The sequence below is a fragment of the Erithacus rubecula genome (assembly GCF_903797595.1).
Source record: "Erithacus rubecula genome assembly, chromosome: W".
NCBI lineage: Eukaryota > Metazoa > Chordata > Aves > Passeriformes > Muscicapidae > Erithacus > Erithacus rubecula.
Genome location: NC_136690.1, coordinates 2827273 through 2854744, shown reverse-complemented (window position 1 = coordinate 2854744; position 27472 = coordinate 2827273). Strand labels below are relative to the sequence as shown.

The 27472-nt window shown below is 46.4% G+C and overlaps 2 protein-coding genes across 3 annotated transcripts in view; both read left to right on the top strand.

The window, feature by feature from the left end:
• LOC306814059 (uncharacterized protein) overlaps positions 1 to 27472 on the top strand; it is a 187913-nt gene that overhangs the window by 45293 nt on the left and 115148 nt on the right. The window lies entirely within an intron of this gene.
• Positions 1 to 27472, top strand: part of LOC306814063 (Golgi phosphoprotein 3) — a 119075-nt gene that overhangs the window by 52858 nt on the left and 38745 nt on the right. For both annotated transcript variants that reach the window (XR_013777081.1, XM_079329773.1), the window contains exon 3: positions 17329 to 17443. Coding sequence is in view for 1 of the 2 variants with exons in the window: in XM_079329773.1 (XP_079185899.1) it covers positions 17329 to 17443 (115 nt within the window). In the remaining variant the exon portion in view is untranslated. The remainder of the gene's footprint in view (positions 1 to 17328; positions 17444 to 27472) is intronic.

The following is a 27472-nucleotide window of genomic DNA, read 5'->3' as shown; positions in this document are numbered from 1 at the left end:
GCTTCTGCTCCTCTTCATCAGCGAGACCAAAATCTTCACCTTCTGGCCAGTTTGTAATTATCTCCAAAATCCCAGGGCGATTTGGGTTGCCAATACGGGCGCGCTGCGTGATGAGGGCAATCCACTTGCTCCATGTGGCATCAGTGGCGTGGTGGGTAGAGCAAAGTTTTTCTTTAAACATCCACACCAGCACTGGCAGCCAAGGTGCCAGGAGAAGCTGTGCTTCTGTGCCAATCACATCTGAGGCAGCTTGAACTCCCTCATAGGCAGCCAAGATTTCTTTCTCTGTGGGAGTGCAATTGGCTTCAGACCCTTTGCAACTTCTGCTCCAGAATCCCAGAGGTTGGCCTCAAGTCTCCCCAGGCACCTTCTGCCAAAGGCTCCAGGACAGTCCAAGGTTCCCGGCTGCAGAGTAAAACATATTCTTTACCTCTGGTCCCGTCCTGAATGGGCCAAGGGCTACTGCATGGGCGATCTCCTGTTTGATCTGGGCAAAGGCTTGCTCTTGTTCAGGGCTCCAGTGGAAATCGTTCTTCTTGTGGGTGACCTGGTAGAGAGGGCTCACAATCTGACTGTACTCAGTAATGTGCATTCTCCAAAAGCCTATATCACCTAGGAAAGCTTGTGTTTCTTTCTTGCTTGTTGGTGGAGACATTGCAGTGATCTTATTGATGACCTCAGTGGGGACCTGGCTCCATCCGTCTTGCCACTTCACTCCCAGGAACTGGATCTCTCGGGCAGGTCCTTTGACTTTGCTCTATTTAATGGCGAAACCGGCTCCCAGCAAAATCTGGATGATTTTCTCTCCAGCTCGTACTGGAGTTCCAGCATGTCCGGCACGGAAGTGCTCAGCGGTGGAGTCACTTCATTCAATGCCCGATAGTCCACAGTCAATCTCCATTCTCCATCAGATTTCCGCACAGGCCAGATGGGACTGTTGAAGGGTGAGTGGCTCTTGCTGACCACCCCTTGTCTCTCCAGCTCACAGATCATCTTGTGGATGGGGATCACAGCATCTCGATTTGTCCGGTACTGCCGGCAGTGCACTGTCATGGTGGCAATTGGTACCTGTTGCTCTGTCACTTTCAGGAGTTCCACTGTAGATGGGTTTTCTGATAGTCCAGGCAAGGTATTCAACTGCTTAATGCTCTCTGTCGCTACAGCAGCTATTCCAAAAGCCCACCTGAACCCCTTTGGGTCTTTGTAGTAGCCGTTCCTGAGGAAGTCTATGCCTAGAATGCGCGGTGCCCCTGGGCCAGTTACAATTGGATGTTTCTGCCACCCCTTCCCTGTCAGGCTAATCTCAGCTTCCAGCAAAGTGAATTCCTGTGATCCCCCCATCACCCCAACAATGGAAACAGGTACCTTCCCCACATGTCCTGATGGTATCAGGGTGCATTGTGAACCAGTATCAACTAACACTTTATGTTTCTGTGGCTTTGATGTGCCAGGCCATCGCACCCACACTATCCAATAGATCCTGTCATCCAATGCCTCTCCCTGGCTAGAGGCAGGGCCCCTCTAGCCCTGGTTATTATTTCTTTCCTGGGCATACATAGTGGAGGTTCCTTCCAGGGGATCTGACAGATCATCCTCCTTGCTGTAATACCCTGCACCTTGCTTGTGGGAGGTTGAGGCTACCTTCCTTTTAGTGCGGTTCCCTCGGTTAGCATTTCCCTCCCTGAGCTGACGCACCCGTGCTGCCAGGACAGAAGTGGGTTTCCCATCCCATTTTCCCATGTCTTCCCCATGGTCTCGCAGGAAGAACCACAGGTCAGCTCGTGAGGTGTACCCTCTCTCCCTAGCTGGGGGGCGTGAAGCTCTGACTGTGGGGCCTGTGACTCGTACTGGTGCTACGCTGATCTTCCTCACCTCCTCCCTCACCTCCCTCATCTCCTCCATCATCTCTTCCCTCATATCCCTCATCCAATCTTTGACCTGTTGGAGGTCCCTGACCACGGCAGAGACATTGGCCTGCATTAAGCCATTCATCATGCTCTCAAAATTTCTGAGTTTGTTGGCAACAGAACCCACTGTCTCTTGGTGGTTATCAGCATTAATCATTGCTATGTAGGTGGTATATTGAGATGGACCCAAGGTTGCCAAATTCCATAACATCTGCCCTGTGCACTTGACCTTGTCAGGGTCATTGTCATGCTGTCCATCCCTCCCAAAGAGTACCTCTAATACTGCTACTTCTCTCAGCTGCTGGATCCTTTCCTCAAGGGTCTTCCAGTGCATCCTACGGTGGTGCTCCTGCATTCTCTCTCTGTGGACAAACCTCTCTCACACTCATTAAAAGCTGGTCCCAGAGGGAAAGGAGGCCTTGCTCCCTTATGAATATCTGGTCCACACCTGAATCCAGGGCCAAGGATCCCAAATTCCTGGCCTCAGTTCCATTCACTTGTACACCTGTTAGCCTAAGGTCCTAGACCCGGAGTAACCAAGTTGTAAAAGGCTCACGGCCCCGCTGTGCAATGTCTTTATGCACGTTACGGAGACTATCGTATGAGAGGGACTCGGTGACAATCTCAACCTCTGGCTCCCTTGCTGGTTGTGAGGACCCTCCTTGCTGATCCCCATTATCTAGGTGCCTCGTTTTAATCTTAGATTTTCTAGTTTCCACAGGGGCAACTGCTGCTGGATGTGGCTCCCCCTGTGGCTTAGCTGGAACCTGGACAGATACAACACCTACGGGTTCCACTGCAGCACCATCTGACTCTCCCTCTTTAGGGCAGGGGGAGGGTTTCTCACCAGCTGGGGGAAAGTGCTCCTTCAACATCTGGCTGTACTCCTTCGACATCTGGCTTTGCTCCTTCAACATTTGTCCTATATCCTTCACTAGAGCTTCCACCCACTCTGGGTGACTCATTTCTGCGGTGGGCTGTGGGGCAGGGTTAGGCTCTGGGGCAGTATCCCTAGTCCCTGGGGCAGGGTTAGGCTCTGGGGTAACATCCCTAGTCCTTGGGGCAGAGTCATCTTCTGGGGCAACATCCCTACCCCCTGGGGCAGGGGCAGGCTCTGAGGCAACACCTCTATTTCCTGGGGTAGGTATCAGGGTTGTTGTCCAAGCCAATATTCCCTTGTTTCTGAATGCTAAGTAGAACAGGCCTATCAGCAACACCATCCACTGTATAATATCACTAGAAATTAAAGCAGATGTGAAATCCTTGAAAACTGGTGGGGTAGCCTCAACTGGGTGTTGGGTTGGGAGAAAATTTCCCTTGCATTCACTGCCTCACAGTAAGTACCATTATTGAAATAACCCCAGAAACACGCAGTTAGAGTACGATAGCTCTGGATCCATGTGGCCACTTTCCAGAAAAAATTAAAAAAACATGAATTCCTGACATAATCAATCCACCAAACGAATCGGATAATTGCTACAGTAACTTTGGTGAGGGGACCCATATTCAAGTAAGGGCTTGCAAATGGGATAGAGATATCTGTGACCACATGGAGCCCAAACCAGATTAAACCGGACAACATGTTGCCACGTGAGAGAGCTGTTATTCCTGTATTATCTCTCCGCCCTGTGTTGGGCCCCAAAATCTGTCCTGGTTTCAAGGACAGATGTCTGCCGATAAAGGGAGCAGTTTTCCTTTGAAATAGAGACTTTAATTCCACTCCCTCCAGTATTTTAACTCTTTTTATCAAGGACTCTGAGGCAGAGATAAGGGGGTAGGAATAACAGCTCTTTTACTAATATATGTAACCATACAAGCAGAAAAAAACAACAGCACTTGTTAAAATCACCAACCAAACAGAACAGAATAGATAACTCGGTTCCAGTTTTTTTTTTTAAACTGCAGGCACACTCTCTCTGCACGCGATCCAGGTGCTGCAGACAGAGCAAAGCCCGGCAGCTGCAGAGAAGCGGCAGGAGCGGAGACGGGAGGGGGCGGCAGCGGCCACACCGGTCTCGGGCGGGAACGGGCTGGAGCGGCGGCTCCTCGCTCACCGTTTGTGTCCGGGTGATCAGCTGTGTCCGCAGAGGCAGGAGGCTGGAACGGGGCAGATGCAGGGCAGGTGATCACAGAGGGTCTGGCTCTCCTGTGCTTGACCGCGTGTCTGGAGACGGGGGTCCTCCTCTCGGCGAAACATGAGTAAACCCGCCGGAAGCCCGCTCCCACCTACCCCTTTTGTTTAAAGTCATCAAAGATCCTGGGTGTAACCCGGCAAGCTCCGTTAGCTTGATAATGGGAAAACTTCTTTAAATTGACACAGTAATAGAAAAACACTCAACCCCCATCAAGTTCTTTCCTCTAAATGCCTGTATGTTTAGTCTAATGCTGTCATGGGGGATTGTATTCAAAAGAGCTTCTTAAACTTTACAGTGGTAGAAAAACATCTTAATCCCAAATAAGCAAGAAAAGCTGTTTTCTAAACTGAAAAAAAAATCTTACTTTAGAAAATGCTTTTACTTTTGGGATACATCTCTTCAGTGAGGTTTATGTTCGTGTGTTTGTTTGTTTTGATTTATAAAGCAGGTCAAAAAGACTCCACATCTTACCTGTTAAAGTGAGATGGTGAGTAGTAGGTTATCATCTGCAGTAAACTGGAGTGATCCAGTGTAACCAAGGTCACTGTGAAAAAAATAGGAATCACATGAAAGAAATTCAAATACTGATGGAAAATAATTTTTAAATAGAAGTAAAGATAACTATGTTGGGTTGTTTTAGGCTAATTATTGAAGGGTGCCTATTAATAACCACAGCCTAGCAGCTTAAAAAGTCAAAGTATGCTTTTGTATAATTAGAGAAACTCCAAAAAAATCAGTCTTGATATAAACCTGGAAGATATGCAATATCATTAGATAGGGTTAATAAAGGTTGGTGCAAGCTTCTAAATGTGAAAGATAAATATGCATTGTTGTATGGTTAGTTTTAAAAAAGAGCTGCCTGTATTAAAACATTGCTATGTTCTTGAAACTACATATCTGATATTTCTTGCTGGAGTCATCTCCAGCTTCAAAAAGTGGAGATCAGACCAGTATCTCAAGGAACCATTTAATCTTGATGCAGTAACAGAAAATCATGTTTCTCTGGTTACTCTCTCGCAGATGTTTAGCCTTAAAATTCTCCACTGAATGCAATTCAACAACCTCCCTGAATGTTAAATTTGCCTGCTGAAGTTTTCTACAATACATGAGTATATCTAGAATAAGCTGGTATCTTTTATTTTTCCCAAAGTAAACAATCTAAAATACTGTTTGATATTCTCTTTGTAAAAATATCTTTGTGCTGTTTTTGGTTGGGGTAGAAATAATTTTCTTCCCAGTGGCTGATATGGGGCTGTGTTTTGGATTTATCCTGATCACAGGGTTGATAATATAGAGATGTTTTAGTTATTACTGAGCAAGACTTACACAGAGTCAAGGTCTTTTATGCTTTTTGTACTGCCATGCTGGCAAGGAAGTTGGGGGTGCATGGAAGCTTGGGAGGAGAGACAGTAGGGACAGGTGACCCAAACTGACCAAAGGGATATTCCAGACCATATGACATTGTGCTCAGTATATAGAGCAGAGTAAGGGGGAAATGTTTGGAATGATGGCATTTGTCTTCCTGAGTAACACTTATGCCTGATGGGGTCCTGCTCTTCTGGAGATGGCTGAACACCTGCCTGTCCATGGGAAGCAGTGAATGGATTCCTTGTTTTGCTTTGCTTGTGTGCATGGCTTTTGCTTTACCTAATAAACTGTCTTTATGTCAACCCATGAGTTTTCTGATTTTCACCCTTCCAATTCTTTCCGCGATCCTGCTGATGGGGGAGTGAGTATCTGCGAGGGGCTTGATTGCCAGCTGGGATGAAACCATGACAATCTTACATGCTTCTTTTTACATCTAAACATTGTTGTTTTTAGCCTGGCATTGAGGACTGGTTCATTCTTGTTGATTTTTATTTAAATCGTATTTTCTGTGCTTTATGGACACCATCTAAATTGAACATAGTATTCTGATATGACGTTAGGTATTCACAAAGATCTCTCCAGGAATTTCCTTCTAATACAGCTTTAAATTAAATTCGTACTTTGTTGAAAGACTTGGCTTTTGCTGATTCATTTGGGTCGTAGTCTACTGGTAGATTTACTAGATGTTTTTTTTGGTCATTCTGAACTATATAGTCATTTATTACATCTTTTGCATTTGTCATCTGTTTTCACATACTGACCATACTATTTGTGTTGCTTTTTCATTTCATTTAATTGACTTTGTACATATTTGTGTTGGTTTTGCACAGCCTGGTTTTTTGGTAGTGGAGGGGGGGGGGGGGGGGGGAATGGAGATGGCTTCTGTGAGAAGCTGCTAGAAGCTCCCACCATGTGTGATAGAGCCAATCCCTAATGGTTCTGGAGATGGACATGCTGCTGTCCAAGCCTAGGTCAATTAGAGATGATGATAATGCCTCTGTGATAACATATCTAAGAAGAAAATAAAAACAAAGTGGGGACAGTTTGTTTTGTTTTTTTCTAGCCAGAGAAGAGGAGGAGGTGAGAACGTGAGGGAAAACAACATGACGACACCAAGGTCAGTGGAGAACGAGGGGGAGGAGATGCTCCAGGTGCCAGAGCCAAGATTCCTCTGCAGGCAATGGTGATGACCATGGTAAAGCAGGTTGTCCCCCTGCAGCCCATGGAGATCCACAGGGATGCAGAGATCCACTTGCAGCCTGTGGGGGAGACGCCCATGCCAGAGCAGGTGGATGCCTGGAGAAGGCTGTGGTCCAGTGGGAGACCCAGTGGCGAGAGGGACCCCTGCTTCCAGGCTGGAGCAGCCTGTCCTTGGAGGACGGCACCCTGTGGAAAGAGTGACCCATGCCACAGCAGTTTTGGGATGACTGTGTGCCCGTGGGAGGTACTCAAGCTGCAACAGTTTTGGGAGGATTGCTGCTTGTGAGAGTGGACTCACAACACAGAAGTTCATGAAGAACTGTCTCCTGTGGAAGGAACCCCACAGCCCCGCAGGGAAAGGACTCCTTTCCCAGAGCAGTGGAAGAAAATCTTGGTGATGCACTGACCAAACCTCTCTGCCCTGTCTGCCTCTGCTGTCGGTGGGAAGGAGGGAAGGGCTGGGAGAAGAAAAGGTGGTTTTGAGGGCTTATTTTACTTCTCATTATCTTCCTCTGACTTTGTTAGTAATAAATTCACTTTGTACCTCTAAGCCAAGCCTTTTTTGCCCTTTGGAATGTTTTCTCCCAGTCCTTATCTCAACTCATGAAGCCTTCATTAAGTCTTTCCTCTGCCCAGCTGTGGCAGGGGAGGGTGAGTGGCTTTTGTGGGCGTCTGACATTTGGCCAAACCATAACATCTCCAGTTTGGAATCATCTTGTCAGTATTTAAGCTGTCTTGACATTGCAACTAATTTCAGTGTCATCCTGGAAATGCACTGTACTCCTCTATTGTTTGTAGTAAGTATTATTAGAACTACAGAACAGAACTGGAGATGGATTTCAATAGGACACTTAAAACTTTTCCAGAGCACCTTTCTGACTACTGTGAAGCTATACCAAAACTAAGATCTTTCACTTGCTGTTTCTCTTGTATATGTGGAACAGTTTTGATATGTTCATTTTCCTGTGAATTGCCTGTTATCTTTTTACCTAATGCTTATAAAGTGCTACCTTGTAAAACTATTTAAATTGTCTGGTTAAATTGTTTTCATAAATAGCTTTGAAACAGTAGCAGTTATTTTCCTAAAGAAATATGGAATTTTGTTGTTGTTTTATTTTTATTCAAACATATTGACTTGGGCTAGACTAGATTATGTCACGACATGGTCTGCTCAGCCTAGTGGTGGAACTGAGAGATGAAGTAGAAAAGTTAAGAAGTATTAGAGATTCTGAGGAGGAGATTGACTGGTGGAGCTCCACTCTATCATGCCTTAGACAAATGGACCCACCATCCACTTCACAAGAAGGAATACATTCCCTACCTTCTCACCACCAAGCAGGGGGAGGACACCTTAGAAGAGGGAGGGGAGTGGAAACAGGTTTCTGCTTGGGGTGACAGGCAAATCCACTCCCAATCTACCTCACCTTCCCAGGTGCCCTTATACAATAGATATGAGGCCCTGGAATCTGAGGACCAGGGATATGACGAAGTGGATGAAGGTTCATCGGGGTTGGAGGAGTTATGTAAGGCATGGCAGGAAGGGAGGGTCTGATATGCCAACCAGATCCAACCCATAGGGAAGTATGCTGCCTCCCTGGGGCCCGGGTAAGGAATGTGTTGTGGTTTGACACTGGCCCAATGCCAGGCACCCACGAGAGTTGCTCGCTCATTCTCCTCTGCCACAGCTTGGCAGAGGAGGGAAAAAAAAATGAACACTTCATGAGTGAGATAAGGACGGGGAGAAATATTTCAAGGGCAAAGCAGGCTCAACTTAAATTGCAAAGTGAATTTTATTACTGTTATAGTTGAGTAATGCAAAGGTTGGCTCTCACAATTAAGGGATAAATATTATGTGTATGTTAAGAGATGTTTTGTAGATGTATAGTTATGTTATTGTAATATGTCCTCCCATAGTTCTCTTTCCCCTCCCCTTTTTATTGTTGCCACAGGATGGCCTTGGTAGTCGAGGCATTTGGGGAGGCCCAGCTTGTTACTAGGAGGCATGGCATAAAGACACCTGACCTCCAATCAAGATGTAAGAAATGACAGGATGACAGAGAAGGAGTTGACTGACAAGACTTTGGGAGGGGCTAAGGGTATAAAAGGCAGAGCATCAATTTTGTAGACGAGCACATGGTGGTTTAGTCTCATGCTCCCAGCACTGTTTTTTCTCCTTATTCAGTCTTTTGTTGTATTTTTGTTAAGGTTTAAATAAACCTTTGAAATTTTAAAAGTGAGCATTGTTTCTCACATTACTAACAGAATCAGAGGAGGATAATGAGAAGAAAAATAAGCTCTTAAAACACCTTTTCCCCCCCAGCCCCTCCCTCCTTCCTACTGACAGCAGAGGCAGACAGGATGTGGGAGTTTGATCAGTGCATCACCGAGATTTTCTTCCACTGCTCTGGGAAAGGAGTCCTTCCCCTGTGAGGCTGTGGGGTTCCTCCCACGGGAGACAGTTCTCCATGAACTTCTGTGTCGTGGGTCCACTCTCACGAGCAGCAGCCATACCGCAACTGATGCAACATGAACTCCCCCCATGGGCAGACAGACCTCTCAAAGCTGCCACGATGTAGGTCTCTCTTTCCACAGGGTGCAGTCCTCCAAGGACAGGCTGCTCCAGCCTGGAAGCAGGGGGCCTCTCTCTCCACTGGGTCCCCCACAGCCTCCTCCAGGCATCCACCTGCTCTGGCATGGGCACCTCCCCCAAGGGCTGCGAGTGGATCTCTGCATCCCCTGTGGACCCATGGGCTGTTGGGGGACAACGTGCTTTACCATGGTCATCACCACGGCCTGCAGAGGGATCTCAGCTCCGGTGCCTGGCGCACCTCCTATCTCTCCTTCTCCACTGACCTTGGTGTCGCCATGTTACTTTCCCTCACATGTTCTCACCTTCTCTGACTAGGAGCAAAACCCATGACTTTGTTTTGATTTTCTTCTGAAATATGTCATCACAGAGTGTTGGGGATTGAGCGTTTTTCTATTACTGTGTCAATTTAAAGATTTTTTCCCATTATCATGCTAACGGAGCTTGCCGGGTTACACCCAGGATCTTTGACGACTCTAGACAAAAGGGGTGGGTGGGAGCGGCTTCCGGCGGGTTTACTCATGTTTCTGGCGAGCGGAGCCAAGAGGAGGACCCCCGTCTCCAGCCACACGGCCTGAACAGGAGAGCCAGACAGTCTGCAATCACCTGCCCTGCATCTGCCCCGTTCCAGCCTCCTGCCGCTGAGAACACAGCTGATCACCTGGACAGAAACGAGCGAGGAGCTGCCCTCTCCAGCCCGTTCCCACCCGAGACTGGCGCGGCCGCTGCCGCCGCCTGCCGCCTCCGCTCCCGCCCACTTCTCTGCAGGTGTTGGGCTTTGTTCTATCTGCAACACTGTGACCGGGTGCAGAGAGAGTGTGCCTGCAGCTAAAGAAAGGACTGGAACCGAGTTATCTGTTCTGTTTGGTTGGTGATTTTAACAAGTGCTGTTGTTTTTTTCTGCTTGTACAGTTAGATATAATAGTAAAAGAGCTGTTATTCCTACCCCCTTATCTCTGCCTCAGAGTTCTTGATTCAAATAATTATAATACTTGGAGGTAGTGGAATTAAAGTCTCTATTTCAAAGAAAAACTTCTGCCTTTGTTGCCAGACACCTGTCCTTCAAACCAGGACACAGGTGTTACCAGCCTCTCTCATTGGCCCAGTTTTGACCAGCAGCATGTCCATCCTCAGAGCCATCAGCCATTGCATCTGCCAGACATGGTGGGAAACTTCCAACAGCTTCCCATAGGAGCCATCTTTGTGGCCCCTCTGCTGCCAAAATCTAGGCTGTGCCAAACCAATAGAGGATGTCACCAAGAAACTTCCCAGCCTGGTTAGGCCCACTGACTATTAGCTGCTACTAGTTTTCCAGGTGAGTACCAATGATGTCTCAACATGGAGGCTGTAGAGAATCAAGAGGGACCTCAGGACCTTTTGACGACTGGTCAAGGAATCTGGAGCACAAATTGTGTTCTCTTCTGTCCTGCCAGTTGCAGGGAATGATGGGGCAAGAAATAGGAAGATCTTGCAGATGAATACCTGGCTTCAGGACTGGTGTTACCAGCAGAACTTTGGGTTTTTGATTGTGAGTCAGTTTCTACAGGACCAAGCCTGCTGGCAACAAACAGGGTCCACCTATCTCAAAGGAGGAAAAGGATCTTAGCTCAGGAGTTAGAAGGACTCCTTGAGAAAGCTTTAAACTAGATTTTAAGGGGATGGGGACAGGGTCAGGCTTAACAGAGATAAGGTGTGGGAAGGGGAGAATGTTAGAGACCACCCAAGTAGCAAAAGGAGGTTTAAGAGGGAATACCCCATTCAAACACAAGCAGCCAGAGACATAACCACAAGACAGGACTATGGGGCATCCCTTTACACTCCCACTAGGATATTAGCACACTCAAATACCTCTATAAAGTGCCTGTACACCAATGCACACAGGATGGGGAACAAGCAAGAGGAACTAGAGATCTATGTGCAGTCACAGGGCTTTGATCTCATTGCGATTACAGAGGTGTGGTGGGATAGCTCGTGACTGGAATGTTGTCATGAAGGGCTACATGCTGTTTAGGAGAGACAGATCAGGAAGATGTGGTGGTGGAGTCGCCCTCTGTGAGGCAACACTTGGAATGTATTGAGCTCTGTCTTGGGGTAGATAACAAGTGGGTCGAGAGCTTATGGTTTAGGATAAGAGGGCAGACTAGTAAAGGTGACACTGTTGTGGGTGTGTGCTACAGGCTGCCTGAGCAGGAGGAAGGGGATGAGGCCTTCTACAGGCAGCTTGAAGCAGCCTCACAGTCACAGGTCCTGGTTTTTGTGGGGGACTTTATTTACCCTGACATATGCTGGAAAAGCAACACAGGGAAGCACAAACAATCCAGGAGGTTCCTGGAAAGCATTGATGACAACCTGTCATAGGTAGTGGAGCATCCCACAAAGAATGGTGTGCTGCTTGACCTTATACTAACAAAGAGGGAAGGTCTTATTGGAGATGTGAAGATGGGGAGCAGCCTTGGCTGCAGTGATCATGAGATTATGGAGTTCAGTATTGGGAGAAGAGGAAGCAGAGCAGTAAGATTACAACCAAGGACTTCCGGAGAGCTAACTTGACCCTCTTCAGAGATCTTCTTGGAAGAATCCCATGGGAACAGGCCCTGCAGGGAAGAGGGGTCCAAGAGAATTGGTTCATATTCAAAAATCACTTCCTCCAGGCTCAAGAACAGTGCATCCCAATGAGCAAGGAATTGGGCAAAAGGGACAAGAGACCTTCATGGATGAATAAAGAATGCAAGCATAAGCAGGAAGTACACAGGAGGTGGAAACAGGGTCAGACTATTTGGAATTAATATAGAAAGCTTGTCAGAGAAGGTACAAATGAGACAAGAAAGGCCAAGGACCACCTGGAATTAAATCTGGCCAAGGATGTCAAGGACAACAAGAAGGGCTTTCTCAATAACAAAAGGAAAACAAAGGATAATGTGGGGCCATTCCTAAATGGAGGGGGACCCTAGTAAGAGAGGACGCAGAGAAGGCAGAGTTACTGAACGCCTTCTTTCCATTGGTCTTCACTGACAAGATCAACCCTCAGGAATCTCTGACCCAGAAGACCAGGGTTAAGGAATGTTGAAAAGAAGACTTTTCCTTGGTCAAGGAGGATTGGGTTAGAGAACACCTAGGTAAATCTGACATCCACAAGTCCATGGGCCCTGATGGGATGTACCCATGAGTACTGAGACAGCTGTCACATATCATTGCTAGGCCACTCTCAATCACCTTTGAAAGGCCATGGATATCAGGAAAGGTGTCTGAAGACTGGAAAAAAGCAAATGTCACCTTGACCTTCAAAAAGGTCAAGAAGGAGGACCCAGGGAACTACGAGCTAGTCAGCCTCACCTCAATCTCCAGAAAGCTGATGGAGCATCTCATTCAGAGGCCATCTCTATCCACATATCCACATGGACAAGAAAGTGATCAGAAATAGTCAGCATGGATTCACTTAAAGGTAAATCATATTCAACAGCCTGATTGCCTTCTATGATGAAACAATTTCCTGGATGAATGATGGGAGAGCAGTGGATATTGTCTACCTGGACTTCAGCAAAGCTTTCAACACTGTCTCTCACAACATACTTGTAGGTAAACTCAGGAAGTGTAGACTGGATGAGTGGAAAGTGAGGTTGATTGAGAACTGGCTGAACGACAGATCCCAGAGGGACATGATCAGTGGCACGGGGTCTAGTTGGAGGACTGTCACTAGTGGTGTCCCCCAAGGTTCTATACTGGACCCAGTATTGTTAAACTTATCCACCAATGACTTGGACAAAAGGGCAGATCCCTCCTCAGCAAGTTTACTGATGACACAAAGATGGGAGGAGTGGCTGATACTCTTGAGTTCTGTGCTGCCCTTCAGAAGGACCTTTGTGGGAGTCCAGAGTATTCCTCTGGCTTCCCTGGGAGCCTCAAGACCCCCCTGGCAGGGTCCCCAAAGACCCTAGAATGAGACCCAGATGTCTCAGGGGCTGGATTTAGCTCCTTGGAACAATTTACCAACATTGAGAGAAGAAATGCAAGCTGCAAAAATAAGTAGAGGGTAAATTAGACTGTTAGAATGTGGAATTAGCAGATTTCTAGAATGTTTGTGATAAGGGACACGTGGCCAAGATGGAGAATTTGGGGTGTGGATACCTCTTCTTCCTTCTTCTCCGTGTCATCCATGCTGGGTGACATGCTGGCACTTTTAGATTGGATGGGGACAGAGCTGGACCATGTTACAAAATTGTATTGTATTGGGAGTAATTTGTAAATACCTAGTATGTAATTTAGACTATATAAGATAAGTCCTGCCTCTACCAGGCAGATTCTGCCATGGATGTCTGGTGAGCAGACCGCTGTTCGCTGGACAAAGCAATTCCTGAGATAAGAAACAATCATCAACCATGAAAACCTCTAAGAACAGCCTCCTGCAGTCTCTCATTGGCGGGCATCGGAAAGAGCTGGGGTCCAGAACACCTGCATGTCCTGCAGAGGTGATCTCAGATCTAAGGAGACACCTCGGGCTGTGACATTTGGCATCCCTGGATGTGGCCGCAGCCCACAAAGGTGGGTGTGGACCCCGGGTGTGGCCGCAGCTCACAAAGGTGGGTGCAGACCCCTGGACCCTGACACTTGGCATCCCTCTGGATCAGCCTTGTAGCCTGCAAAGGCAGGTACAGACCCCCAGAAGACCAAACTTCAGAAGGGGCACGCTGTTGAAGAGGATTGCGGAGGAGATTTATGGCCCTCTGCCAAGAAAAGCAGAGTTCCAGACGCGAGTCGGAGAGGAGGTGTCCCGGGAAGCCTCGCTCCTGTGCACTGCTGGTCGGTTTCAGGAACCTCCGAATCGATTTTGGACGGATTGCTTTTGGGTAAGATGGTTCAGAATCAGACACATCATAGGATTCTCATCTAGCCATGAGCTGGAGGAGGGAAGTTTATTACTGCCTTGCCAGCAGCAGGCAGTTCAGTAAAGGCCTTGCCAGTAGCAAGGTCGGGGAAAAATTAAGTTAGAAATATTTCCAAGTGAGTTAGAAAACTTAATTTTTGCTACTTTACCCCTTCAGAAGCCCTGACCCCAGAAGGCAGGAGGGCACTACAGGCGACTCCCCGGGCCGTGGGGGACAGAGGGGAGGGGGACGGAACTGTGAAAAAAGCGGGGAAAAAGTGCAGGCTCGGTGCGTTCAGCCGCAGGGATGTCCGGGCAGAGGCAACCTGTGGCGGCAGCCAGGACGCAGAAAAGCGGGAAGTGCGAAAAGACACAGACAGATCTGTCTCCAGCTGTCAGGAATGCTGGGGGAGGAGATGAATGCCCTGTTTCAGGGAAACCTGAGATATCCACATTAGAACTGGCAGATTCTAATGGGGAGAGAGATTTATGCTTTGTAAAGTCAAAGGAGAAAAATGTAACAACTTTTAAGCAATTGCAGGCAGCTGCCTGGACAGAGAAAACCCGGACGCAGCAGCGTGAGGTCACCAGCCCCGGGGCTCACCGAGGGGGGGGGCACAGCCGCCCCGCTCCCAGAGGCTCCGGCAGCACCCCCCCTGCTCCCCCTGTGCCTGCACGGGTCCAGTGCTGCAGAGGGGAGGAGGGCTGGGGGTGGAGAGATGCCAAGAGCTGCTTTTTATCTATATTGTGGAGAACAAACGGAGCAAGGGAATATGATAACAGACTCAGTTCTATTTTCAGTTCTTGTATGTTAAACTAAGGTGTTTGTTTTTGTATTGTTGTCAAAAAAACCCCAAGATGCTGAAATTTTAAGAGTGGTGAAGGTATTTTAATAGTATTAGGTATTTTAATAATTGAAGGTATAATAAGGTATTTTGTATTTTATTTGAATACATATAATCTATATTTAGCGATTTGTTATTGCTCAGATATGAGTGGACATTTATCTAAATGTCAACATTGAGTTTTAATTTTCCTATAGTTAATTGTTTTAAAGGAGCCAGTTTATAAGTATATGTAATACTGTCAATATAAATCAATAGATTTTGAATTCTTATAAAGAAGAAGCTTGCAAATGTATGTTTTACAGATTTATTATCAATATTTTAGTTTTCCCTTCAAACCAAATTGCAATGGTTTTCTAGTCTACATTTTTCAAATTATCAATGAAATGCTATGTGAACACAAATCAAGACCACTTCTTAGGATCATTATTTGAACTGTAAAATTTAATCTGAATCAAAAATTTATATATATATATATATAGGAAAAGCAGTATTCATCTACCAGTTTGATTTTAAAATTTAAATTTAGTTTCTGTATTTAATTTAAAAAACACTGTAATAAGATTGTATGAATTCTGTATCACAGAACGATTTTGTTTTCTGTTTCATTGTTTAATATGAAATCTTTCAACATTTTAAGTAAGTTTTGGAAAGCCTCCAGACATGTCCTTAAATGAAATGTGAAAAGATAATCAGCTGAGTTGTGAACTTAATGTTTCTTTGTTTTCCTTTTATTAATTCTCTCTTTTATTTTGGCAGGTCTTTTGTGACCTGGCACTGTGCTATCTTATGGTTTTGAATATTTTGCAGAATTCCAGAAAATTCTTTGAGCTTCATTCTCAGAATAAATTCCTAGTGTTATGGTTTTCCTGAGTTGCTATCACAGAAGCACTGCAGTGTCTTGCCATGTTCAAAGTATCTTACCCTAAAGAAGAATTTTAGAGAAAACGAGTTTCTAGAGGAATTTGATTTCTTTTTGAAATGCTTAATTGTAGCTTTGTTGTTAAGACAGCTACTCAGCCCTGGTGAGGCACATCTGGAGTGCTGTATCCAGTTGTGGGCTCCTCAGTGCAACAGAGAAATGGAGTTCCTGGAGCAGGTCCAGCAAAGGGTGAGAAAGTTGATGAGGGGACTGAAGCATCTCTCTTAAGAGGAAGGACTGAGAAAATATGGCCTGTTCAGCCTCAAGAAGAGACAACTGAGACATGACCTTATCAATGTCTATCATTATCTGAAGGGAGGGTGCCAGAGGATGCAGCCAGGCTCTTCTCAGTGTTGGCAACCAATAGGACAAGAGGCAACAGGCAGAAACTGATTCACCTGAATATGAGGAAGAACTTATTTCCTGTGAGGGAGACTGAGGGCTGGAAGAGAGACCAGAGAGGGTGTGGAGCCTCCATCACTGGAGATATTCAAGAACCATCTGGACACAATCCTGTGCCATATGCTTTGGTATGACCCTGCTTGAGCAGGGAGGTTGGATGAGATGAACCCAGTGTGGTCCTTTCCAACCTTACCCATTCTGTGGTTCCATGACTTGGGTTTCTAGTTAAATCGGTATGTTTTAGTTTGGTGTTCTTGATTTTTGAAGCAGGAAATAAAAGGTATTTGTACATTGTTTATACAACTACTTATACTGGTAAAAAAGCAGTCACTCACATTCTTAAATTTTATTATGCTACTGTAAATTACTTGTTTTCTCCTGTGCTCTCTTGGGGGAAAATTAATTTTAGAAGATATTTAATAACGAACTTAAGTGTTGTTTCATTTATGACTGAATATTAAGGGGTTTATTGGTACATACATATTTTACCTAATATGTGTATTTTAACTGTTAGTGAATGGAACTTAGTGTTGCTGGTTAAAATGTTCTTCAGAGCTGTAAAACTGATAGATGTTGTCTTGAACCTATTTTATCCATCAACCTATGGAAGAAGAAAAGCATTTTTCCTGCCTTTTCACTTTCTAATTGATTTCTCAATTTCACATGGCCTAATTGTCTATCTCCACTATTCTGAGTAAATTGACTTAGAGCAGTAAAATGGACTGTTATCAGAGAGCAATTAAGCACTGTAGTATACTTTGTTTTAGGGAGAAAGTGAAGGACCTGACCATGCTATCTGATTATCTTCCTTAAAAAATGAGGTATTAAACATGTTATTAATATTATAGTTCTGGTCAATTAAGGTTAATAGAGGTTATACATAACTTAAGACAAAACAGATCTTTGTAATTAAAATATTAAATAGTTTTTCTAGCAACTAGGTGTGTTTTAAGCTTGCATATCATTTGAGAACATTCCCGACTCCTTAAAATTTTCCTTATTTCTGATAATAGGCAGATTTTTCAAGTTTTTATTGTTGGATGTTTATGGTATGCTATATGAATTAAGTAAAAATACTGACTGCATTTTATTCTGTCCAAGGTAATTTGCAAGTCAGATGCTCCTACAGGGGATGTTCTGCTTGATGAAGCTCTGAAACACATAAAAGAGACCCAACCTCCTGAAACTGTACAAAATTGGATTGAACTGCTTAGTGGTAAGCTTGGAACATAATGTATTTGCTTTTTCCCTCCCAGATAAAACTAATTATCTAGCATCACTAGAGAATATGCTATTAGATTTTTGTGGAGATAGCATGCAAAAAGTTAATCACACTGTCCTCTAGAGTAGTCTCTTGCTAATTTTAGCCTTTAATCAAAGTTACTTGCTTTTGACTTAACTTGGTACAGAAAGGATCTAGATAGAAGTGTCAGAGGACATCTCTACTCTGTGGAAGAGGTGTCTTCTGCTGACTGTGAAGTAAATCAGCACTGCACCCTGGAGACATAATGGCCTTTCTCTGTAATTGGAAATGACGGATAGTGGAAGTTTGGAGTATCATAGAATCATAGAATATCCTGAGTTGGAAGTGACCTACAAGGATCATTGAGTCCAACTCCTAACTATGCACAGGACAGACCCAAGAGTCACACCACATGCCTGAGCATATTTTGCAAGCACTTCTTGAACTCTGTCAGGGTAAGGGCCATGACCACTTCCTTGGGAAGCCTCTTCCAGTGCCCAACTACCCTCTGGGTAAAGAACCTTTTCCTAATATCCAGTCTAAACCTCCCCTGATGCTGCTCCATCTGTTTCCTCATGGCCTATCACTAGTTCTTCTTATATTGTGGTGCTCGTGCTCAAAACTGCACACAGGACTTGAGGTGAGGCTACACCAGTGCAGAGTAGAGTGAGAAAATCATCTCCCTCAAGCAGCTGGCAATGTTTTGCCTGATGCACCCCAGGATATTGTTGATCCTTGTGGTTCCAGGGCACACTGTTCTCATATTCAACTTGCCATCAACCTGGACCCCCATATCCCTTTCCTCAGAGCTGCTCTCCAGCCTCTCCTGCCCCAGTATGTCCATATATCCAGAGGTGCTCTATTCCAGGTGCAGAATCAGACACCCTTGTTAAATTTCATACAATTGGTGATTGCGCAGCCATCTAATTTGTCAAGGTTTCTCTGCAGGGACTTTCTGCTTTTGAAGGAGTCAATAAGTCTTGCCAATTTAGTTTTATCAGGAAAATTACTTAATATAGCTTCAAGTCCTACATTTAAGTAGTTTATGAAAATGCCAGAGACAACTGGGCCTAAAATGGTGCCTTGCAGTGTTGCCTGGAAATAGAATAAAACCTTCCCAAACAACATTAAAATGATAACATAAAAGCAAACCTTTTCTTGAAAGCCTTCAGGTACACAATATGGCAAAAAACCGAGCCTGGAATTAGATTTGTAAAATTTTATCAGATCGGGCAATTAATATATCTAGCAAATATTGTCCAATTAGAAGAGCAGTTGGTTATGTCATCTCCCCCCAGGTTTTGGCCCCATTGGATCCCTCCCTCCTGATCCTCTAACTCTGCCTTTATTATGTCTATGATATATGATGCAAAGCCAAATGTCCTTGCTAAACTAACAAATAAGACTAAACAGAATATTAGGAATGTGACAATGAGGGTTTGCTTGCAGTGGGAAAGAGAGCTGGAAAAGTACTAGCAGTTACAACCATGCATTAACAGTCTACAAAGCTACAAATGCATGAAGAATACTGTCTTGGTTTGAAAGACAGGTGTCTGCTAGGGAAAGCAGGGCCCTGCCTTGAAATGGAAAAAGTAAACCCCCTCCCTCTGAATTAGTATGAGTTTGAACTTAAGGAGCTTTTAAGCTGCTTTTTGACTAACCTCCCCCACTACTGTTGCAACAAACTGCAGCCCTCTAACTGATGGCAACCCGAAAAGAACCCCAAACCTTAGAATTATATGATTGAGCAAGACTTTTACCACTTCTTCTGCTGTGTTAGTACGACAGGGGTAAGCTTCAGGCCATCCACTGAAGGTGTCAACCAACATCAGTACATACCTGTATCCTTCATTACATGGTAACTCAGCAAAATTCACCTGCCAATAGTCTCTAAGGTCTCTGGCCTTCGTCACCCCTAGCACTATTCTTTTGCTTGTATCAGGATTATTTTGACAGCAGATTTCTCATCTGCTCACTACAGACTGCACAATTTTGGTCATTCCCCTCCCTATTACTACCTTTTTCAGAAGCTTCAAAAGATTTTCTGTTCCCAAATGTGTACCTTCATGTTCTTGCTGAGCTATGTCCCAAAGCAGCAGGGGTGGAACTACAACTTGTCCTACTGGTGTAACAGCCCATTCACTTTCTTTCATTTCAGCCTTAATGGACACGATTAACTGGTGGTCTTTCTGATCATACTTTGGGGTAAACCCTGAGACACTGATTTGTTTTTGTGGTACTATCTGCAGCCCCTTTTGCTGTTCCATTGGCAAAATGATTCCCTAATTTGGAAATTGTTTTTCTTTTTGATGAGCCTTGCAATTCACAGAATTCACAGAATGACTAGGTTGGAAGAGACCTTCAAGATCATCAAGTCTAACCCATGGCCTAACACCTCAACTAGACCATGGCACTAAGTGCCACTTCCAGTCTTTTTTTAAACACATCTGGGGATGGTGACTCTACCACCTCCCTGGGCAGACAATTGCAGTACTTTATCACTCTTTCTGTGAAAAACTTTTTCCTAATTTCCAGCCTACTTTTCCCTTGATGCAACTTGAGACTGTGTCCTCTCACTCTGTTAGTGGCTGCCTGGAGAAAGAGACCAACCCCCACCTGACTACAACCACCTTTGAGGAAGTTGTAAAGAGTGATAAGGTCACCCAAGTCTCCTTTTCTCCAGGATAAACAACTTCAGCTCCCTCAGCCATTCCTCATAGGGCTTCTGTTCCAAGCCTCTCACCAGCCTTATTGCCCACCTCTGGATGTGCTCAAGCATCTCAACATCCTTCCTAAACTGAGGGGCCCAGAACTGGACACAGCACTCAAGGTGCAGCCTCACCAGTGCTGAGTAGAGGGGAATAATGACCTCCCTGCTCGTGCTGGCCACACTATTCCTCATACAGGCCAGGATGCCATTGGCCTTCTTGGCCACTAGGGCACACTGTTAGCTTACGTTCAGTTGGCTGTCAACCAGTACCCCCAGGTCCCTTTCTGCATGGGCACTGTCTAGCCACACCATTCCCAGCCTATAATGCTACAGGGGGTTATTGTGGCCAAAATGCAGGACACGGAACTTGGACTTGTTAAAGTTCATCTTATTGGACTCTGCTCATCCATCCAATTGGTCCAGGTCTCTCTGCAGAGTCCTGCTACCTTCCAACAGATCAACACGTTCCCAGCTTAGTGTCATCTGCAAATTTACTAATGAAGGACTCAATACCCTCATCTATGTTATCAATAAAAATATTGAACAGGACTGGTCCCAGCACAGAGCCCTGGGGGACACCACTGGTGACTGGTTACCAGCTGAATGCAGCACTGTTCACCACCGCTCTCTGGGCCCGGCCATCCAGCCAGTTCCTAACCCAGGAAAGAGTGCTGTTGTCCAAGCCACAGGCTGCCAGCTTTTCCAGGAGTATGCTGTGGGAGACAGTGTCAAAGGCCTTACTGAAATCCAGATACACAACATCCATAGCCTTTCCTGCATCCAACAGGCAGGTCACTTGGTCATAAAAGGAGATCAGGTTGGTCAAACATGACCTACCCCTCTTAAACCCATGCTGGCTGGATCTGATATCCTGGCCATCCTGTAAGTGATGTGTGGTAGCACTCAGTATAAACTGCTCCACAACCTTACTAGGTACTGAGGTCAGGCTCACTGGCCTATAGTTGCCAGAATCTTCCTTCCCACCCTTTTTATGAATGGATGTCACACTCGCCAGTTTCCAGTCATCTGGAACCTCACCAGTGTCCCAAGGACTGTTGGTAAATGATGGAGAGAGGCTTTGCAAGCTCATCTGTCAGCTCCCTCATCACCCTGGGGTGGATCCCATCTGGTCCCATAGATTTATGAACATCTAAGCTACTCAGCAGTTCTCTGACTGCCTCCTCCTGGATAACAGGGGGACCATTTTTCTCCCTGACACCATCTACCATCCCAGGAGGACAGTTGTCCACAGGACAAGCCATCTTCCCACTAAAGACTGAGGCAAAGAAGGCGTTAAGCACCTCCGCCTTCTCCTCATCTCCAGTTACTAATTTTCCTCAATCATCTAGTAAGGAACAAAGACTAGACATTTCTTATTATCTTTTACAGAAGTTGCCATTTTTAGTTCAAACAGAGCTTTGGCCTCCCTAACTTTTTTGGTTATCAGATTTGGTTTGTGTCCTGGTTTGAAGGACAGGTGTCTGCCAGGAAAGGCAGAAGTTTTCCTTTGAAATAGAGACTTTAATTCCACTCCCCCCAAGTATTAAAATTGTTTGAATCAAGGACTCTGAGGCAGAGATAAGGGGGTAGGAATAACAGCTCTTTTACTAATATATCTAACCGTACAAGCAGAAAACAACAGCAGTTGTTAAAATTACCAACAAAACAGAACAGATAACTCAGTTTCAGTCCCTTCTTTATCTGCCAAAGGCTCTCTGTGATCAGTCCTGGTCCTGCAGCTGGAACAAAAGTCCGACAGCCGTAGAGAGCAGGCGGGAGCGGAGGCGGGAGGGGGCAGCAGCAGCCACACCGGTCTCGGGTGGGAATGGGCTGGAGCGAGCAGCTCCTCGCTCACCGTTTGTGTCTGGGTGATCAGCTGTGTCCGCAGAGGCAGGAGGCTGTAGCGGGGGAGATGCAGGGCAGGTGATCGCAGAGGGGTCTGGCTCTCCTGTGTTCCACAGCGTGGAGCTGCAGACGGAGGTCCTGCTCCGAGCTCCCCGGAAACACGAGTCCCCTCCGGAAGCACGAAAGGCCCCTCGGGAAGCCACTGCCACCTTCCCCTTTTGTCTAGAGTCATCAGAGATCCTGAGTGTAACCCGGCCAGATCCATTGGCATGATAATGGGAAAAATTCTTTCAATTGACACAGTAATAGAAAAACACTCAACCCCCAACAGTTTGTCAGATTGGGCAGGACCAGCTCGACTGAGGGACCCTCGGGTGTTGACCATTCAGGTGGCCTTTGCTAAGTTTGTTTCCCAATTCTGGAAGGTTCCCCCACCAAGTGCCTTCAGGGTAGTTTGAGTAAGCCGTTGCACCGTTCAACTTCCCCAGCTGCTGGTTCATGGTAAGGGATATGACATATCCATTCAATTCCATGTTCTCTGGCCCAGATGATGATAAGGCCGTTCTTGAAATGGGTCCCGTTGTATGACTCGATTCTCTTGGGAGTGCCATGCCTCCAGAGGACTTGCTTTTCCAGGCCCATGATGGTGTTCTGAGCAGTGGTGTGGGGCACAGGGTAGGTCTCCAGCCATCTGGTAGTGGATTCCACCATGGTCAGCATGTAGCGCTTGCCTTGACGGGTCTGAGGCAGCGTGATATAGTCAGTCAGCCAGGCCTCTCCGTACTTATATTTGGACCATCGCCCCCCATACCAGAGGGGCTTTACCAGCTTGGCTTGCTTGATAGCAGCACAAGTCTCAGTCATGGATAACCTGAGAAAATGGTTAGATCCACCCCTCTGTCTCGTGCCCACTTATCGGTGGTGTCTCTGCTCTGATGACCTGAGGCATCTTGGGCCCATCGAGCTAGGAACACTTCTCCCTTGTGTTGCCAATCAAAGTCTATCTTTGAGACCTCTGTCTGTGCAGCCTGATCTACCTGCTCATTGTGCCTGTGTTCTTCATCAGCCCGACTCCTGGGAACATGGGCATCCATGTGATGGACTTTCCCGGGTAGCTTCTCTACCCGAGTGGCAATGTCTTTCCACTCATCAGCAGCCCAGATTGGTTTTCCTCTATGTTGCCAGTCAGCCTTTCTCTACCTTTCCAGCCAACCCCACAGAGCATTGGCTACCATCCATGAACCAGTGTAAAGGTAGAGCTTTGGCTACCTCTCTCAGCAATGTCCAAGGCCAGCTGAACAGCTTTGAGTTCAGCAAGTTGACTTTTCCCAACTTCTCCTTTGGTAGCTTGTGCAACCTGTCATGTGGGGCTCCATACGGCTGCTTTCCACTTCCGGTTTATCCCCACGATGCGGCAGGAACCGTCAGTGAAAAGAGCGTAGCGTGTTTCATCTGCTGGCAGCTGGTAGTATGGTGAAGCTTCATCGCCCTGGGTCACTTTTTCCTGCTCCTCTTCATCGGCGAGACCGAAATCTTCACCTTCTGGCCAATTTCTAATTATCTCCAAATTCCCAGGGTGATTCGGGCTACGCTTCATGATGAGGGCAATCCACTTGCTCCATGTGCCGTCGGTGGCGTGGTGGGTAGAGCGAAGTTTTCCTTTAAAGATCCACCGCAGCACTGGCAGTCAAGGTGCCAGGAAAAGTTGTGCTTCTGTGCCAATCACCTCTGAGGCAGCTTGAACTCCCTCATAGGCAGCCAAGATTTCCTTCTCTGTGGGAGTGTAGTTAGCTTCAGACTCTCTGACTTCTTCTCCAGAATACCAGAGGTTGGCCTCAAGTCTCCCCAGGCACCTTCTGCCAAAGGCTCCAGGACAGTCCAAGGTTTCCAGCTGCAGAGTAAAACATATTCTTTACCTCTGGTCCCCTCCTGACTGGGCCAAGGGCTACCACATGAGCAATCTCCTGTTTGATCTGGGCAAAGGCTTGCTGTTGTTCAGGGCCCCAATGGAAATCGTTCTTCTTGCAAATTACCAGGGAGAGAGGGCTCACAATCTGGCTGTACTCAGGGATGTGCATTCTCCAAAAGCCTATGGCACCTAGGAAAGCGTGTATTTCCTTCTTGCTTGTTGGTGGAGAAATTGCAGTGATCTTATTGATGACATCAGTGGGGATCTGGTGCCGTCCATCCTGCCACTTCATTCCCAGGAGCTGGATCTCTCGGGCAGGTCCTTTGACTTTGCTCTTTTTAATGTCAAAGCTGACTCCCAGCAAAATCTGGATGATCTTCTTTTCTTTCTCAAAACCTTCACTGCTGTGTTCCTCCATACAATGATGTCATTGATATACTGCAAATGTTCTGAAGCCTCACCCTTTTCCAGTGCAGCCTGGATCAGTCCATGGCAGATGGTGGGGTTGTGTTTCCACCCCTGGGGCAGTCGGTTCCAGGTGTACTGCAAGCGCCTTCTGGTTAAAGCAAACTGTCAACTGCATTTTGCTGCCAGAGGAATGGAAAAAATTAATCTGTAATATCAATGGTAGCATGCCACCTTGCTGCCTTGGACTCCAGCTCGTACTGGAGTTCCAGCATGTCCGGCACGGAAGTGCTCAGCGGTGGAGTCACTTCGTTCAATGCACGATAGTCCACAGTCAATCTGCATTCTCCATCAGATTTGCGCACAGGCCAGATGGGACTGTTGAAGGGTGAGTGGCTCTTGCTGACCACCCCTTGGCTCTCCAGCTCACAGATCATCTTGTGGATGGGGATCACAGCATCTCGATTTGTCCGGTACTGCCGGCGGTGCACTGTCATGGTGGCAATTGGTACCTGTTGCTCTGTCACTTTCAGGAGTCCCACTGTAGATGGGTTTTCTGACAGTCCAGGCACGATGTTCAACTGCTTAATGCTCTCTGTCGCTACAGCAGCTATTCCAAAAGCCCACCTGAACCCCTTTGGGTTTTTGCAGTAGCCATTCCTGAGCAAGTCTATGCCTAGAATGCGCGGTGCCCCTGGGCCAGTTACAATTGGATGTTTCTGCCACCCCTTCCTTGTCAGGCTCACCTCAGCTTCTAGCCGAGTCAATTGCTGTGATTCCTCCCGTCACCCCAACAATGGAAACAGGTACCTTCCCCACATGTTTTGATGGTATCAGGGTGCATTGTGAACCAGTATCAAGTAGCACTTTATGTTTCTGTGGCTTTGATGTGCCAGGCCATCGCACCCACACTATCCAATAAATCCTGTCATCACATGCCTCTCCCTGGCTAGAGGCAGGGCCCCTCTAGCCCTGGTTATTATTTCCTTCCTGGGCATACATAGTAGAGGTTCCTTCAAGTGGGTCTGACAGGTTATCTTCCCTTCTGTAATACCCGGCACCTTGCTTGTGGGAGGTCGAGTCTACTTTCACTTTAGTCGAACTCCCTTGGTTAGCGCTTCCTTCCCTGAGTTGACACACCTGTGCTGCCAGGACAGAGGTGGTTTTCCCATCCCATTTTCCCATGTCTTCCCCATGGCCATGCTGAAAGAACCACTGGTCAGCTCATGGGGTGTACCCTCTCTCCCTAGCTTGAGGGCGTTGGGCTCTAACTTTGGGATCTGTGACTCGTACTGGTGCTGCACTGATCTTCCTCACTTCCTCCCTCTTCGTTCTCATCTCCTCTTTAAATACCTCTTTGAGTTCCTTAACGACAGCAGAGACATGAGTCTGCATTTGGCCATTCATCATACTCTCAAAATTTCTGAGCTTGTTGGCAACAGAACTCACTGTGTCTTGGTTGTTATCAGCATTAATCATTGCAGTAAAAGTGGTATGTTGAGATGGCCCCAGGTTTGCCAGATTCCACAACATCTGCCCTGAGCACCTGACCTTGTCAGGATCATTGTCATGCTGTCCATCCCTCCAAAAGAGTGCCTCTAATACTGCTACTTCTCTCAGCTGTTGGATCCCTTCCTCAAGGGTCTTCCAGCACATTCTATGGTGGCGCTCCTGCATTCTCTCTCTGTGGACAAACCTCTCTCTCACACTCATTAAAAGCCATTCCCAGAGGGGAAGGGGGCCTGGCTCCCTTACAAATACCTGCTCCACACAGTAGAGTCCTGGGTAAATGGTCCCAAATTCCTGGCCTCAGTCCCATCCAGTTGTACACGTATTCCCAGAAGGTCCCAGACCCGGAGTAACCAAGTTGTAAAGGCCTCACGGCCCCATCGTACAATGTCTTTTTGCAGATTACAGAGACTTTCATATGAGAGCGACTCGGTGATGATCTCAACCTCTGGCTCCCCTGCTGGTTGTGATGGCTCTCTTTATTGATCCTTATTATCTAGGTGCTTTGTTTTTATTTTAGATTTTCTAGTTTCCACAGGGGGAACTGCTGCTGGCTGTGACTGCCACTGTGGTTCAGCTGGAATCTGGACAGATACAACACCTACGGGTTCCACTGCAGCACCATCTGACTCTCCCTCTTTACGGCAGGGGGAGGGTTCCTCACCAGCTGGGGAAAAGTGCTCCTTCAACATCTGGCTTATCTCTTTCACCAGAACATCCACCCATTTTGGGTGGTTCCTTTCTGCAGTGGGCTGTGGGGCAGGAGCAGGCTGTGGGCCAGCATCTCTAGTCTCTGGGGTAGAGTCAGGGTCTGGGGCACCACCGCTAGTCTCTGGGGTATGGTCAAGCTCTAGGGCAGCAGCTCTATGTCCTGGGATAGGTATCAGTGTTGCTATCCGAGCCGATATTTCCTTGCCTCTGAATGCTAAACAGAACAGGCATATCAGCAATGCCAGACACTGTGTGATATCATTAGCATTCAGAGGAGATCTGAAACCTTCAAAAACTAGTGGAGTAGTTCTAGGACGATCTGGAGCTTCCCTCCGGCTACTAGAAAGAAGCCCAGAGCCCTGCAGGAAGGAGGTAAAAGAACAAAAGAGGCTCCTTCTCCCGGTGGTGTTCACAGCTTTATTCCGGATGTGGTGCTGGGAGAAAGAGGAAGTGAGAATGCCTAGACCTTGGATTTTAAACCTCCCACCAGGGGCGGAGTAAAACCAGAGCCCAGGCAATCAGCACAGGGGGGAGGGGAAAGGACTGAACCACAGGACAGGGTACAGGGGAAGTTAGGGAGATACCATTTTCAATGCTACACACAGCAGTATATGAAATGCAACATCTCCCCATTTTTTTGTTTAAAACAAGGCTAAAGGAAAACATTGTGTTCATTTTTGATTAAGAAGATGAATTTGCCCACCACTTGCAATTTTCAGGAAAATTATACTGTTTTTTGTTTGTCAACTCGATGTGGTTGACTACTGAGGTAGAAGAAATGAGACCATTAACAGCTTTGAAAATTAAGCTACCAAGGATCCCGAATGCTACATCTATAAGGAAAAGAATAATAAAAAATAACAACCACCCTGTGAGTCCCCAGCCTTTGAACAGTTCATTGAACCAATCTTCT